This window comes from Talpa occidentalis, unplaced genomic scaffold (assembly GCF_014898055.3).
Source record: "Talpa occidentalis isolate TD23 unplaced genomic scaffold, MPIMG_talOcc4v2.1 talOcc4.4, whole genome shotgun sequence".
In the NCBI taxonomy this organism is placed as follows: Eukaryota; Metazoa; Chordata; class Mammalia; order Eulipotyphla; family Talpidae; genus Talpa; species Talpa occidentalis.
Window position 1 is genome coordinate 133,241,370 of NW_023604295.1, and position 15,790 is coordinate 133,257,159.

The 15,790-nt window shown below is 32.5% G+C and overlaps 1 protein-coding gene across 1 annotated transcript in view; it reads right to left on the bottom strand.

Moving 5' to 3' along the window:
* Nucleotides 1-1,107: 1,107 nt before the first annotated feature.
* Nucleotides 1,108-15,790, bottom strand: part of LOC119258252 (probable ATP-dependent RNA helicase DDX60) — a 36,162-nt gene continuing 21,479 nt past the window's right edge. The window contains exons 17-26 of the mRNA XM_054701127.1: nucleotides 11,347-11,451; nucleotides 10,530-10,730; nucleotides 9,717-9,821; nucleotides 9,430-9,574; nucleotides 7,167-7,288; nucleotides 5,184-5,331; nucleotides 3,690-3,832; nucleotides 2,021-2,172; nucleotides 1,313-1,375; nucleotides 1,108-1,228 (exon numbers count right to left, since the gene is read on the bottom strand). Of these exons, the coding sequence (XP_054557102.1) occupies nucleotides 1,135-1,228; nucleotides 1,313-1,375; nucleotides 2,021-2,172; nucleotides 3,690-3,832; nucleotides 5,184-5,331; nucleotides 7,167-7,288; nucleotides 9,430-9,574; nucleotides 9,717-9,821; nucleotides 10,530-10,730; nucleotides 11,347-11,451 (1,278 nt within the window). The 3' untranslated portion in view covers nucleotides 1,108-1,134. The remainder of the gene's footprint in view (nucleotides 1,229-1,312; nucleotides 1,376-2,020; nucleotides 2,173-3,689; nucleotides 3,833-5,183; nucleotides 5,332-7,166; nucleotides 7,289-9,429; nucleotides 9,575-9,716; nucleotides 9,822-10,529; nucleotides 10,731-11,346; nucleotides 11,452-15,790) is intronic.

Sequence of the window (15,790 nt, forward strand, 5' to 3'; positions counted from 1 at the left end):
CATCAAGTCTTTTGGAAGTTATTACATGCTTTGTGTCATCAGTAAAGCTTGGTCCTATATGTGTCTCAAGATTCAATTAATTAAGTACTGCAAAGGAAAATTACTCACTGAGGTCTGATTTGGGAGCAAATCCACATTGATGCCCAAATTTAACCAAGAATTAAAGCAGAGAAAGTGTCCATTGAGTTCACAACAGAAGGCTCCCAATACAAACAAGTGGAAACACAAAAACTGAGATCATAGGAAGGCAGTGGTTAGTAAAGGCAGGCAAGGAAAATGAAAACACATATGCAAAAAATCTAGAAGAACTAGTGAAGTTGATAGAAGTTCTTTATACCACAGGAAATAATTTTCAATAATCTGCAATTCAGAACTTTTATCTGCTTCTAACGGTCTCAGGAGAAATGAAAAGGTAATCAGAACTGAATGAATGATACAAGATTTTTATTGCTTTTATTGTGATTAACCCCAACATGAAATATTCAAGAATAATTAAATTTTTCAAATTACTTTCAAGAATCCAACCAACTGCTATGATCCTTATCAATGTGCAATGGAATATTATATTAAATTAGGTTTAATTTCTATCTTTTAAAAATTCACCAAATCAAAACTTGCAATTGAGACATTTACAAAAGTTATTATACCAGCTAAAATTCTTACAATTAAAATGTTACTATTCTTGTTGAGAATTTAGATATTTAAATAAAACTTTCCACACGAGGACATACATCTACAAGTTGTTCAATAAATAGTGAAATATATGCTTCAGCTAATTAATACATTTTATTTCTTTGGCACAGCATGAAAATCAATTCAAAAATAAATCTTAACTTAGATCAGGAGAGGCTACTGCAATAAGTGGAGAGGTCTGTTGCTATAGGAAAAAGAGGGCCTAATAATAGAACTAATACAATAGAAAGAACAATATAACTATGTCCTTAGAAGTTCCTTATCAACTTTTCCCTTTTTCTACACACTGAAAGGCACAAAATAGTCAAAACAAAAAATAGGCAAGGCAAAAACACATAATAGTTGAGGCCCACAAAAAGGGAGGTGCATTTCTTGACCAGCTCAGTTTTTGAGGAGCACAATACCACGGGACTGTTTAACTTTGTCAATATTTTTTTTTTTTCACCAAGGTTGTTTCCTGAATTTTTCAATTAGTTGTTGAAATGCCAGCACAACATTGTTGTCTTCTTTTGTACCTAATTTTTCTAGGGAAACCCTGTAAAAGAATAAATGCCTAAATTAACGTTGCTATTTATGCATGAGGTGCTGTTGCTTCAAATACAAGAAATAATTACTACACCTGATGGACTGAAGAACAATTGTAAAGTCTTTGACCGAGTTGAAGGCCTCTCCCATATGTAAACTGCGTGGGGTGGGGGAGGGAAACAAAATAACATTTAAGAAAATAATTAATTACCACTGTATTTCTGACCTTACCAGAGACAAAATAAACAAGATATGAAGATTACAAAGGAGTGTTCACGCCACTATTTTACAATTGTCAATTTAGTCCTAAACTAGTAAGAAGGCTAATCATTTGACAAAAAATTTGACTTTAATGTTCTTTTATAGCAGCACATTATTGCACGTTATTATTACCCCAGTTATTCAATGCAAAAATAAAGAAAAAAAAAAAGAAACAGAGAACAGATTGGCACTGCTAGAGAATGGGAGAAGAAAGGAATAGGAGTTACTGTTTAATGGGTATAGACTTTCCCTTTAGGTTAATGAAAATATTTAGTAGCTAGAGGTGATGGCTGCACACTATGAGTACAGCAAATGTCACTGAATTGTTTACATTAAAATGGTTAATTTCATGTTATGTGAACATCTCAGTAATAATTAAAAAGCATATAAAATAGTTCCAAATAAATTATATCCTAGTAACTCATCTTAAACTATTGCTTCTTAATATTACTCTCACAAATCATAATGCCACATCATAACAAACATTCATTGTACAAACACACATATATTAAAATATATATCAAAACAGAAAAATCCATACCAATTACCCTCAGTCAGTTCAAAGAGGGAACCACATCTGTAGAAGTTCAATAAGTATGCGTTCAATGGATATTTTCTTCCAGTACTATCATATTTATTCAAGGGAAACAAAGGAATGTTTCTTACATTCACATTAATTGTTCGTAACATAACCTGAGGATACGCAGAGATTTTAGATCGTTAACATTTTTCTATTGATATACACCCTAATCTATTGTAAAATTTGATTATAATGCCGTATTACATCTACATCTAGCTACTCAAAAAAAATAACCCAGTATGTTAGGGAAGTATAGTCAAATATTCAAAAAATACATTTAAGTTCGTCTGTCTTTGGGCCTCGCTGGTGGTGCAAAGGGTTAAGTCTCAGCACTGTGAAGCTATCCACAGGCACTGCAGCACCAGTAGATTCCCGGCCAGGAAGCTGACCCACATGACGCAGCTGACCTCTCCTCTCTCACCCACTGCTCCCCTCAGCAGTGGATTTCAGTCAATCTGCCTGTTCTGTTGCCACTCTGTCTCTGGCGAACCCTTTCACCCCCTGGACCTCTGGCCTATACCCCAGTTCTTATATGCATAAATAAATCTAAAAAAAGTTCTGTCTTTAATATAAATCACCAAAAAAAATCAGTTAAAAAAATCAAACCAAACACATTTAAACTATTTTTGAAATCACAGAAATATTTCTAATTAACTCAACTGTCTGAATTGTCACTTTTATAACCCTCAAACTATAATTTTGTAAAAGCATTTTTTTCTGAAAAACTATTTTTGAGTTTACAGACATATGTCAACAGCTATACATAATGTAATAGTGCTTGCTCTTTCCATTTCCATAAACATCTTTTTTTCTATTAAACTGCCTTTAGGAATACAATGATCTGATTTTGGCAATAACATAATCACAATCATTAGAATTTATTTCCCATCAACATATCATAGATAAACTGTGAGGGGTTAGTCTCACTTACTGCCAAGCATGAGGCAGTAAATGAAGTGATTCATATACTAGTTTAGAAATTAAAGTGTTCAATATATATTTATTGAGCATCTTTGTTTTATTTTTCTCTAAGTATATTGTATTATGACATTAAATGAGCTACACATATGCATCACTATAAATCAACATCTGTATATACTACATTAACCTCACCACTAAAAGTCTAATTCTATCCTTAATCATGTGATTGTCTCCTTTCACTCTACCATACACCACCATTAGATGGGCAGAAAGGGGGAAAAATACAAACTGTCCTCAAATGGTTTATAGCACAGCTTATGATACATTACTGTGCACTCTAAACTAAATTATTTTGAGATGACTCCCAAGATGAAGCATATCCAGCAGATGATATTGAGTTGCTGATATATGGTTCACATTTTGAGTTGCAAAGGCTTACAATACAATGATTCATAGAGAAAGACATGATTCATTCACGAAGGCTAATTGAGAAACTAGCATTATTTTCTTTATCTAATTCAATTTGTCTATTATAAACTATTCACATATTTTTAAAGATTTGTTTTCCTACTTCAGTGGAAATTAATACTATTATGGATTAAGAGTAACATGGTTTTGTTTCACTGAGACAAATATAATCATGTGAAAATGATTTCTCTTAAGTGAATAAACAGGACAAAAGAAAAGGTTCATATCAAAATTCACTTACATCACTTATTATATTAATATCAAATAAATCTTGGTCAGTTATGTTGGACAAACATGCAAAAGGGGAAACAGCAGTTCTGCTTTCAGTCCCAGGCATTAAATGAGAGACCAGTTCAGACTCTTCACATCCTTCACCTGAAAATTCTAATAAAAATACATTGGAAAATCAAATTAGAAATTATTTGAGGGGCCTCCCCTGGTGGTGCAGCGGTTGAGCGCTGGGCTGCGAAGCTGCCTACAGCCTTTGCAGCGCTGGTTTGTTCCCCAGCCACTGGCGAGGGTCCCACATGGCACGCAGACCTCTCCTGCCACGCTTGCTGCTCCCCTCAGCAGTGTACTTTGTCAGTCTGCCTGTTCTGTTCCCTGCTCTGGCTCTGGTGAATTCTCTCACCCTCCCATGCTTCTGACTATACCCAGTGCTTATATAAATAAATACTAATAAAAAATAAATAAATAGAAATTATTTGAAAACTGCATCCCCATAAATATAAAATATTTAAAACAAATATATTTGCTTATACCTTTATTCCATCTTTGGGTGAACCATTATCCTCCCTATCATAGAAATCATACAAAGAAAGATAGAGATGAATGATAATTATACTCATTCTTTCAAGTTACAAATGCAGGCAATTGCTTGGGAACTTTTTCTTTTCCATGAAGTTGAACCATTGCTAAATAATTTCTAATTCCATGATTGAATAAATTGAGCATTTACTCCTTATCCTTCATAAGCCTTCTATATTAGCATACAATAATCCCCCCCAGGAAATATGCATAAACCACTATTACTGCTCCACATTTTCTTCTTGCTTCTTATGGAAGTAAGGGAAAACAGAATTCTGTCACCTTCCCATGAACCTCAGTTCTTCTTCCTCTCTTTCCATCTTGGGGCATTTTGTATTGAGTGTATTTTCAGCTTCCAATGTTTTTACTTTATCTGGCATAGATTACTGAATATTCCCTTACTTTTGTTACTTTCTTTTTCATTTTGTCCTTTCTTCAAAGACATGGAGCATGCCTTAACTTCTTTGTTGTCAGTAACTTCTTTGTTGTCATAGATTATATTCAAGAAAGTAAAACATACTGATCACCCTTAATAAATATGCTAATGTTCCATTTCTTGTATTTCCTAATTTATTCATATTTGAAAATTTAACTAGAGTGCCATATCTACTAAATGACAAAAGGAATCAAAAGGAGAAGAAAAATTCTAAAATAAATGTTCTGATAGTTCATAACACTAGAAAATATGGAAATATTTTGAGCATTTCATACCAAATCAAATCAATGGTGACATCTAATTCCAAATAACATAGGATGCTTCCAGTATAAAATTTCTATACCAGATTTCTGATGGATTAAGTGAGTTTCCTATATATTCTTTTATAATAGTTTTGTAATTATTTCCTAAAGTTTAGGTTTATCTCAAAACATTTATATTTGTTTTCCTTAATAGACTTCACATTCTATTTATGTACATTCACAATCTTACCAATTTCTGAGAGAGGTAGTTGGCATTCTTTTCTCAAGTCGGCCAACTTAGAAATCATTAGGAGATAGGAAACAAAATTATTTTGAATTCTTTTGTTGTATGTTTCTATCATCCTAGTATATTTCCTGGGAAGATTCTCTAGAATCACCTAGGAATGAAACAGATGAATGTAACAATTCAAAACAGAAGCAGGAATCCCCAAAGTCTGAGAGACACAAAACAAAACATTTTTAAAAGTCTGAATGGAAATACATTTCTAAGTATAAATTCTCTTATTATAGCAAAGTGTAAATATAAAACCTAAAGTCTCTGATCTTCTCATCCAGGCATAGAGGTTGTGAAGATTTTGGTACATAGGTTTCCCTTCCAGAATTTTATGTACAGTTTATGTGGTAGTATTCAGACAGATGGTCTAATTTTATAATCAACATTATATCTGGACCATGTCATAGACTAATATTTTTACAAATGAATTTTAGTGGCTGCATAATATTACCAGATAAATAAGCTAACATTCATCTAACTATTCCGTTACTGCTGGACATATAGGTGGCATCCAATCTTCAATTATGGACAATTAATGTTATAAGTTGAATTGCATCCCTCAAAAAAACATGTGCTAAAAGCCTAAGCTCCAGTACATCAGAATGCAACCTGACATAATTGGTTAAGAGAAGTTCATACCATGACTGGTAATCTTAAGAATGGGGACATTTGGACCCAGGCAAAAAACACCATTTGAAAATTGAGGCAAAGATCAGGTCCTGTATCTGCAAGCCAAGAACACCAAAGGTGGCCCACAAGCCCCCAGAAGTTTGGAGTTTTGAACAGATTTTCCCCTCAGTATTCAAAGGCAAATTTTCGTTGCCTACCAGGACTTTTGGCCTCCTGATCTGTGTGACAGCAATTTTTTGTTGTCTAAATCTCCCATTTTGTGGTAATTTGCTATAGCAATCTGAGGAAACTAATTAATATATGTTTATCACTTTTATTTGTATATTTGATTATATAATTAGTTTAAATATAAGGGTAGAAACACTAAAATTAAAGAATATTTTAAAGTTTGTAGCTATTTAGTGTCCTAGCAACAAAACTGCTAATTCCAATCTTTGCCAGATTAACAGGTGAATTACAGTATCTTTTTCATTTCCATTTTCTACTGTTGATGAGATTATTTTACATTTTTTGTAATTTTAATAACTATTACAGTGGTTTTACATTTGAACATTTATTAAATTGTCATTAGTTGTAATCGTATTCCAGTTGATTATTTTTATTTTTTCAGTAGCCAGTGGTTTCATCCAGAAATAACAATTATGAAAATAAGAGTTAACATTTATTGAGTATATCCCACATGCCAACCACTATTATTTTTCATGTGGAGCAATATAGCAAACATTTGAATTAGATGTTTTGATTTCCAATATACAGATAGTAAATGGGATAAAGAATAAATGAATTTTATGGAAGAAAATAAAAAAGTTTAATTAAAAAAGAATAAATGAATTTTCTTAAGAACATCTATGTGCTAAGTAGCCACGCAGGGAGGGAGTCTAGGAATGTGCCTTTAACATACTCTATTACATGCCATTCCCACTCTGTTTACCTTTCCAATAGATATTTATTCCTTGTCACTTGGGAATGAGTGGAATTCCCAGAATAATATTTTCAAAGGGTTATTAAACTGAACATTCATGTCTTTTTGTTTCAAATTAATTGTTAGAGTGGCCATAATTTCACTCTTCAATGTAATTTTGTTTGAAATCCTCTTCAAGGTAATAATAAATTGTTAGTAGCATGCAAAAAAAAATTCTGTATCAGAAATAAGGCTTTCCAATTTTAAATAAGACCTCAATACTTCCCTCATCCGAGATGTCATTATATGTAAGAGTTGACAAAGCAATGACAAAGAAGTAATTACAGTGAGTGATAATAAAAAAATTGATATTAGAAAAATACAACTATAATTTTTTTGTTCCTTACCACTGAATCAGAATGCTGCTTTTTATAGTCTTCTACACAGGGAGGAAGATATTTTCTTCCAAAAAGATGTGCCAACACTATCACTAACTTTTCCATCACAGTTTCAGAAAATTTCTTTGGGCCTGTTTAAAATAAAGAGTTTATTTTTCCAAAACTTCACAGAAAGAAAAATCATCATTTTATTAGGAAAATACTGAGTCAATTTTTAATATCCACTCTAAAAATTTTAAGGTAAGACACATTTGAAAAATTTATTTTGCAGATGTTTAGTGAATTTTTAATAAATTATAATAATATGTATCATAATACAAGCAAATTCACTCCCCATTGTTATAAATGGTTGGTCTCCTTCTACCTGCTCTGAGCTTTAAGAATCTAATAAAAAAAATACTCTAAAAGAAAACAAAACAAACATTTGCCTTGAAGTTATAGAATTATCTTGGATTCCATCATTGGCTTCAAACCTTCCTTTGCTTCTTTGTTCCATTGTTTTTCCATCTCTGTTCAGAAACTGTTAAGTAAGAAAGGGTTTACACTGCTTTCCAAATTCCTTATCTGCCACTCAAGGCCATAGGCTAACCTACATTTTTTTTTCTCTTTGGCACATACTACAATCCAAAAAGAGCTGACTTCTGCTCCAGCTGACAAGCCTTTGCTTCTGGTATTTTCACTCCCTGGGATATTTAACTCCCACATTTGTATGTGTCCAAATCCTGTAGCATTTTAGAAACAAGTGTCCTTGAGGAAAAACTCACATTTGATTGCTAGATTTTTATCTGCCCCAGTATTTGACAGAGTTGTGCCCACCCTGATAACCACTTCATCACAGTTATCATAGTCAAGAAACAAGTGAGAAAGTGACACATTACCCATGAGAACTTGAAACAGGACACACCTGCCTCACACTATGGGAGAAATGCAGAGCATTAAGAGTAAAACTTCCAATTTCTTTTTTTTTTTAAAGATTTATTTATTTTTATAGAAGAACCAGGGTACAGGCCAGATGTGCGGGAGAGTGAGAGGATTCACCTGAGACAGAGCGGCGAACAGAAAAGGCAGACTGACTGAAATACGTGGCTGAAGGGAGCAGCAGGCTAGACAGGAAAGGTCTGCCATGCCATGTGGGTATCTCCATGGCCAGCTGGGATTGAACCTGCGCTGCAGAGGCTGCGGACAGCTTCACAGCACTGCGCTCAACTGCCTGCGCCACCAGGGAGGCCCCAAAACGTCCAATTTCAAGTTAAAAAACAGTCATTTTGGTGTGTTTACACTAATAGCTTTACAGAAAATTTTTTTCAGTTTATTCTTTAATATTGTTAAATATCACACACAATAATTGTGGAATTAGTAAATTTCAATAATGACTACTTTCTGTGATCCTTCCATGGAAATATAAAAATTCCAATGGGTTAGACTTTATCATTTGATCTCTTAGAAGTTCTAAGGCATATCAGATGTTATTTTAATTATTTTTATATTACTTTATTCTTGCATTATTATACTAAAGTGGGTAATTTACCAAAAGTATAAAATACAGTGGACTATTACCTATATATGCTATTCCCAGCTATTTGCATTGAGTTTGGATAATATCATTTCATTTCTCTCTATAGTTCATGTCATCATGTCATAATTATAGTAAAGGGAAAATAGTTTATAATTTAAGAAAAGGAAAATGTTATAGATGGCAAAATCTTTATGTCAATATAACCCTACAGCTTATATTTGACTTTGAAGTGTCACTTCCATATGTTATGATGCAGCTAATAATCAGAACCTAAATATCAGGATATCATAAGAAACCTAATTTTCATGTTAATGACCATATATAAAAGGACAAAATTAGTGATTTTACATATATTACTGTAATTTATTTCAATAGCTATATATACTAAAAATGTCTCATGTGTTCAGAAGAATAGCCTTTATTATCCTAAGAATTTATTTTGAAATATTTAAAGTCTATTAAATATTAAATGATCATTAAATATATTTGCATTATTCTCCACAAAAAATTATACATTACAATTTTAGTAAGCATATTTAATGATATAAAAAATAAGAAAAAAGTCAAAATACATTAATAGAAAAAGCAGTTAGAAAATGGGACACCATCCAAAGTGAATGTAGTCTTAGGGAATGAGTGGGATTATGTTAATACACATATTAGGTCTGTGTGTGTACAGACATGTGTGTACATGTGCATATGTGTATGTGTACACAATTTAATGAGTAGAAGTTTGGAAAATTAATATTTACTTACCTTGTTTCTTTTCTGGAACACACAAATTGTGAAATAAACCTTTTTTCAGTAAGCTTACAAAAACAAAACTTGAAGGTTCATGGTAGTGCAAATGAGACACAAATCCAGAAAATCCAATGGGAATACATTGCTGATTCAGGTAACCCTATAAATCAGTTTTAAAGTGTTAACCTCAGTTTTTAGTTCTCAGAAATATCAAACAAATAAGTTATTAATAAATCTGAGTTCAGTACAGTACAATTAAATATGAGTGCTAACAGTTTAATGAAAATAGGTATAAATCTTACCTCTGTGACCAAAAATTGCAAAGCATATATAAAATATAATTTTATAATGGTTTTAATCTTTGGTTTCTTGAAGGATATCAATGAATGTTCGAGAGCTGATATTGCCTATATATGCAGATATCAAAATACCAAGTTAGATGTTAATTTATACCATGTCTTCCAAATGTAATATACAAAAGGGCAATGAAATATTTCTATTATAGATCATGGGGCTATATATATATATATATATATACACATATATATAGGTTTATATATAAAATGTATGATATATTTTTTGCATTTTAAATTAGATATTGCAGATTTCTTTATTATATTACTTATTAAGATTATAATATTTACTTGAGATATTTCATAGTATTTTCATTATATGTGTATGTAATAAAAAATGTTAACAAAAATGATGGATAAATGAATAATTACAACTTAATGTATGAAGGTAAAAGGTAAACATAAGGTAGAACACAAGAATTATTAGCATTTTCATCTTAAACATTCTTCAACCCTTAATTATTTCTTTAAAATTCAATTTTTTAATGTTTATAGATCATGGATATTTACAGAAAAAAAATTTCTAATGTACACAGACTCCAGGAATAATTATAAAAAGGAGATCATAGGCTAATTTCCCATATATTTGAAAACATAAAAGTAACTTTCTGTTGAGTAGGAGTATTGCAAAATAAAATGAAATATTACAGTTTATTTATAGCACACTATTTAGTCCCTTCAGTTTATGCAATTTATTTTAGAATAAAGATGATGTGATCATTATATTTATAAAAGTACTTTAAATAACATGAAACAAAGTACCTTTGCTTTGGCATCCTTTTTGTCATCTGCTTTGGCAACTAGCATCATAAGTCTGAGAACGAATGATATGCTTAAAGGAAATTGACCCTTCAATTTGGGCACATCTGATCTTAAGAGTCTTTCTACCTTGGGTAAAGGTATACCATAAAAGAAGACATTGCCCACAAGATCTTCTCCACGTCTTCCTGCCCGACCAGACATCTAAAGAGAAGATGACATAATTTTTAAGTAATTTCAGACTTTGTCTCTGTAAATGGTTAGTGTTTAATTTGCATAAATCATATAAAATATTGAACTTCCAAAATCCTGAAAGAATTCTTTGTAGTTTGATAATTTTAGAAAAGTTTAAAATATTATTTTATCTTGTGAACACATTATTAAATTGTATATATCTTTGTTTATTAATACCTATGTTTAAAGATGATGAATTTTTGGGAGGGTCAAATTTTAGTCTCATTTATAAATATATTTCTAGAAACCAGCCTAAACTAAGAACAGTGTAAACACCATCTGGCACAAATTGGATCCTCAAAAGATGTGGTTATCTCTTCAGAGTATTTTTGTTTAAGTTGAATAATATTTATCAAACAGGATTATTCTCAAGTAAATTAATCTGCTTTGTAAATGATGGCTTAAGACATCTTTAAATACAATAGTATTCATAAGAGGTTATATACCTCTTATATAACCTAGAGCTCATTTTCAAATATTTTTACAGTCACTGTTTCAGAGTATATAAAAATAAATATCCTGGCTTAATGAGTGGATGTTCCAGATTCCTATGTATACAAGAAGAAAAGACATGTAGTATAAATACCTGACGAAAGTTCAAGGCATCCAAAAAACAAGAGTCTTCAGTAAAAACAACAGATTTACATGGCATATTAATTCCCAATGCAAGGGATGAGGTAGCTATTACCACCTGTGGGTGTATATTAAAAAAATTAGAAAACAATCACATCATAGATGTACACATAGGCATTACATATTTACTAGCTTAGAAAGACCACTGGAATCTAATGTGACAGAAAAATTCAAACTCCATATTTTCTTTTGTAAGAAAAAAATAGATGTCTCATAGAGATATGCATTCATTTAAATGTATGTCCTTACTCTTACAATTATCTAACATTATCAGGTTATAAAATGATGTGAAATCAAAGCTATTCGGTAAGGATTCATTTTTTGGATTTTTTTTTCCATTAGTAAAGGCAATCAGTTTTAAATAAAAGGAAGTTTACTTTTACATTAAAAAATTCTTAAGGGCCTCCCTGGTGGCACCAGGAGTTAAGATGCAACCTATGAAGCTATCCACAGTCACTGCAGCACATGTTCTATCCTCAGCCAGGGAAATACCCCCATGGCACAGCAGACCTCTCCTGACTCACCCGCAGCTCCCCTCAACAGTATTTTGATCAATCCGCCTGTTCTGTTCCCCACTCTGTCTCTGGTGAATCCTCTCACATACCTCCCCACACCTTTGACCTGTACCCCAGTTCTTGTATGCATAAATAAGTATTTTTTTTTAATTCTTAAGAAGAAAAAATGGTAGGGAAACCAGGTCATATTAAGCATTAAATCTAAGTGTTCATCAATAGATGACTGGATAAAGAAGATGTGATATACTTATACACAAAACACAGGGCAATATTATTCAGCCGTGAAAAAAAAGGAAATCCTGTCATTTGTGGCAATATGAATGGAACGTGAAGAAAGTATGTTGCAATGAGTCAGAGAAAGACAAGTACATATGGTATCACTTACATGTGGAATCTAAAAAAGTTGAACTTGTGTAAACAGACAGTAGACTGGCCTTGCCACAGCTGAGAGTGCGGGGCATTTAGACAGATATTTAATGGTAGAAACTTGTAACTAGTACCTAAATAAATCTTGGAAATTTCATGCCCTGTTCATATGATTATAGCCAATGAAACTGTATTATAAAGTTTATAAAGTTGCTGAGAAACTAAATCGTAATCATTAATAACACAAAAAAGAAACGATAACTATGGGACCTTTTAGAGGTGTTACCTAATGCCATGGTGATAATCATATTGCAATGTACAAATATAACAAATCAATAGTTTGCACACCTTGAACTCATGCGAATTTTATTTCCATTAATAAAAACTCTATGGAGTTTAGATTTGACGTTACTCCACCCGCTTGCCATGAGAAACAGTTCTTTGCAGCTGGACCAGGCCTACAACACAGACAATTCAACACACAGCTTGTGGTCCTGTCTCAACTATAGTCCTCACCCAGTACTATATCTTGTGCTCAACCAACTTGAGCTTTGAGGCTGGCAAGACACAATGGGAGACATTTTCGCTGAGAAGTTGGCTAGGAGTGGGGATCACTGATGATACCCAGCGCACAACTTGGTTACCTGCAGCACAGTAGGAAATTTGAAACAATGATGCTAACTGGAAGTAAGCTTTCAGTGCCCTACTGCCCCAGTTCCTGCAGTCATCAACAGATACAAAGGCATGAATCTATGGGGGGGGGGAAAAAACAGACACCTAAATATCCTATATAAAAAATCTAGGATTACACCATTTTTTATAGGAGTGATATAGCCTATTTATTAATGTAAGGAAACTCCCTATTACAGCCCATAAAAACTAAAAAATGAGAAAATCAAAAGAGCAAATCAAAAATACTCAAGCAAAAAAAGATATCCCTTAAGAAGTCTCAATTTAGCAGAAAAAATATTGAGGGGCCTCCCTGGTAGTGCAAGGGGTTAAGGTGCAAACTATGAAGCAAGCCACAGCCACTGCAGCACGAGTTTGATCCCCGGCCAGGGAACAACACACATGGCACAGCAGACCTCCCCTGACTCACCCATTGCTCCCCTCAGCAGTGTATTTCAGTCAATCTGCCTGTTCTGCTCCCCACTCTGTCTCTGGTGGATCCTCCCACCCCCCCCCATGCCTCTGGCCTGTACCCCAGTGCTTGTATGCATAAATAAATCAATCTTTCAAAAAAATAATAATGAATGATACAAAACAGGAACACCACAAAGATGGCAGAAATGTGACACTGCTACAACTAGAATGAATAGATTTAAAAAAAAATACTATAACTGTACTTACTAATAGAACTAAAGAAAGATATTGACACAACACAATATACTAGGATAATAAAGATAGATCAACAAAACAGAATATATAAGGAAACTAACCTTAATTGAGGAGACCAAATGGCTTAACAGATATCTATATGACACTTTACAAAGCAAAATACTTACTAAAAATAGCAGAAAATAAATAAACAAAATGAAATTTGTGCGCTCTCAAGGGAGAAACGAAGGGAAAAGCTCAAAGAACGGATAGATGGTAGGTGAAAAACAAAGAAAAAATATTGCTAGAAAAAAATCCTAATAATATCTTTACAGAAATAGAGCCCCCAAAATCTTAAAATTGCAGGGAGTCACAGAATAACTATAATAAGCAAAGCAATCTTGAGGGGGAAAAAAGAACAGAAGTGGAGGTATCATGCTTCTTGACTTCAATCTGTACCATAAAAATATAGTAATTTAAATAGCAGAGCACTAGAATAAAAAGACACACAGATCAATGGAACAGAATTAAGAGGAATCATCATCTTGCATGGACAAGTCACCACAAAGGAGCTAAGTGTACACAATGAAGTAAAAGCAGTCTTCAATAAATAGTATTGGGAAAACTGGACAGCCACTTGCAGAATGCAACTAAACCACTATCTTACACAATACACAAATCTTAATCAAAAATGGATTAAAGACTTGAATATAAAACCTGAGGCCATAAAACACAGAAGAAAACAGAGGCAGCAAGCTCTTTGACATCAGTCTTAGTGATGTATTTTCCAATAAGAAGAGAAACAAATGGGATTTCATCCAACTGAAAAACTTCTGCACAGTGAAGCCATAATCAAAACAAAAAAGGCAACCTACTAAATGGGAGAAAATATTTGTAAATCGTGTATCTGATAAGAGGTTAACATCCAAAATTTATAAGTAATTCATATAAGTCATCAAAAAAAAACCTGATTAAAAAGTGGGCAGAAGATCTAAATAAACATTTCACTAGAGACATATGGATAGTCAAAAGACACATGAAAAATTGTTCTCATCATTTATCATTAAGGAGATGTGCACAAAACCCATAATTAGATATCACTAGTACTTGTCAGAATAACTATTAACAAAAAGCAAAGAACAAGTATTGGTGAAGGATGTAGACAAAGCAGAATCCTTGTACACTGTTGGTGGGAACACAAATTGGTGTCAACACTATGTAAAGTAGTATGGCGATTTCTCAAAAAAACAAGAAAAGAAATATCATATGAGTCAATTATCTTACTTCTGGGTATTTTTCTAAAGAACACAAAACCACAAATTTGAAATGCTATGTTCACTCCTGTCTTCAATGTAGCATTATCAATGATAGCCAAGCAACATTTGGAAACAACCTAAGAGCTCATCAATGGATCAAAGGATGAAAATGTAGTATGTAATATGTGTGTGCATGCATATATATGTGTATATATATATAGTATATATATGTATGTGTGGATATACACATATATCCACATACACACAATACATACACACAATAAAACTAATCAGCTCTAGAAAAAAAACAGATGGAGTTTCACAATTGGTGAAAACTTGGATGACTGAGAGTTACACTAGTGAAATAAGTCAAATGAGAATAATGAACACTATAAGAGTTTATTCATATGTGGTAGATAAAGAAAAAAGCAAATGAACAAACAACAAAATAAAAACAATTTGTGTATTGTGACAACAGAATGATGATTACCAGAGGGGAAGTGTTAATGGGTGTTATGTGAAACAGACAGAGAGGTCAATTGTATGGTGGTGGATAGAAAGTAGACTCTTGGTGTTCATCACAATGTTGCACATACAGACGCTGAAATGTAAAATTATATACCTTTATATGCAAAATTATAAGCCAATGTCATTTCAAAACAATTTAATATTTGCAGAATGTTTCATAAATCATATATGTATATATACATAAAATGGAGCATTTGTAAAATGCTTAATATCATATGTCAACTAATAAAATGCTAATTATATACTATTAGGCAGAGTAAGGAGTATCCTAAATTATATGTAATATATAGTGATTTAAACATTTATTTTAAAGTATTATATGCTAAAATATTAGTATAGTATCACTGTAAGTGGAGAAATTACAGGGACATTAGATAGCGTGTGTTCCCTGAATGCTGTAGGGTATATTTCTTCC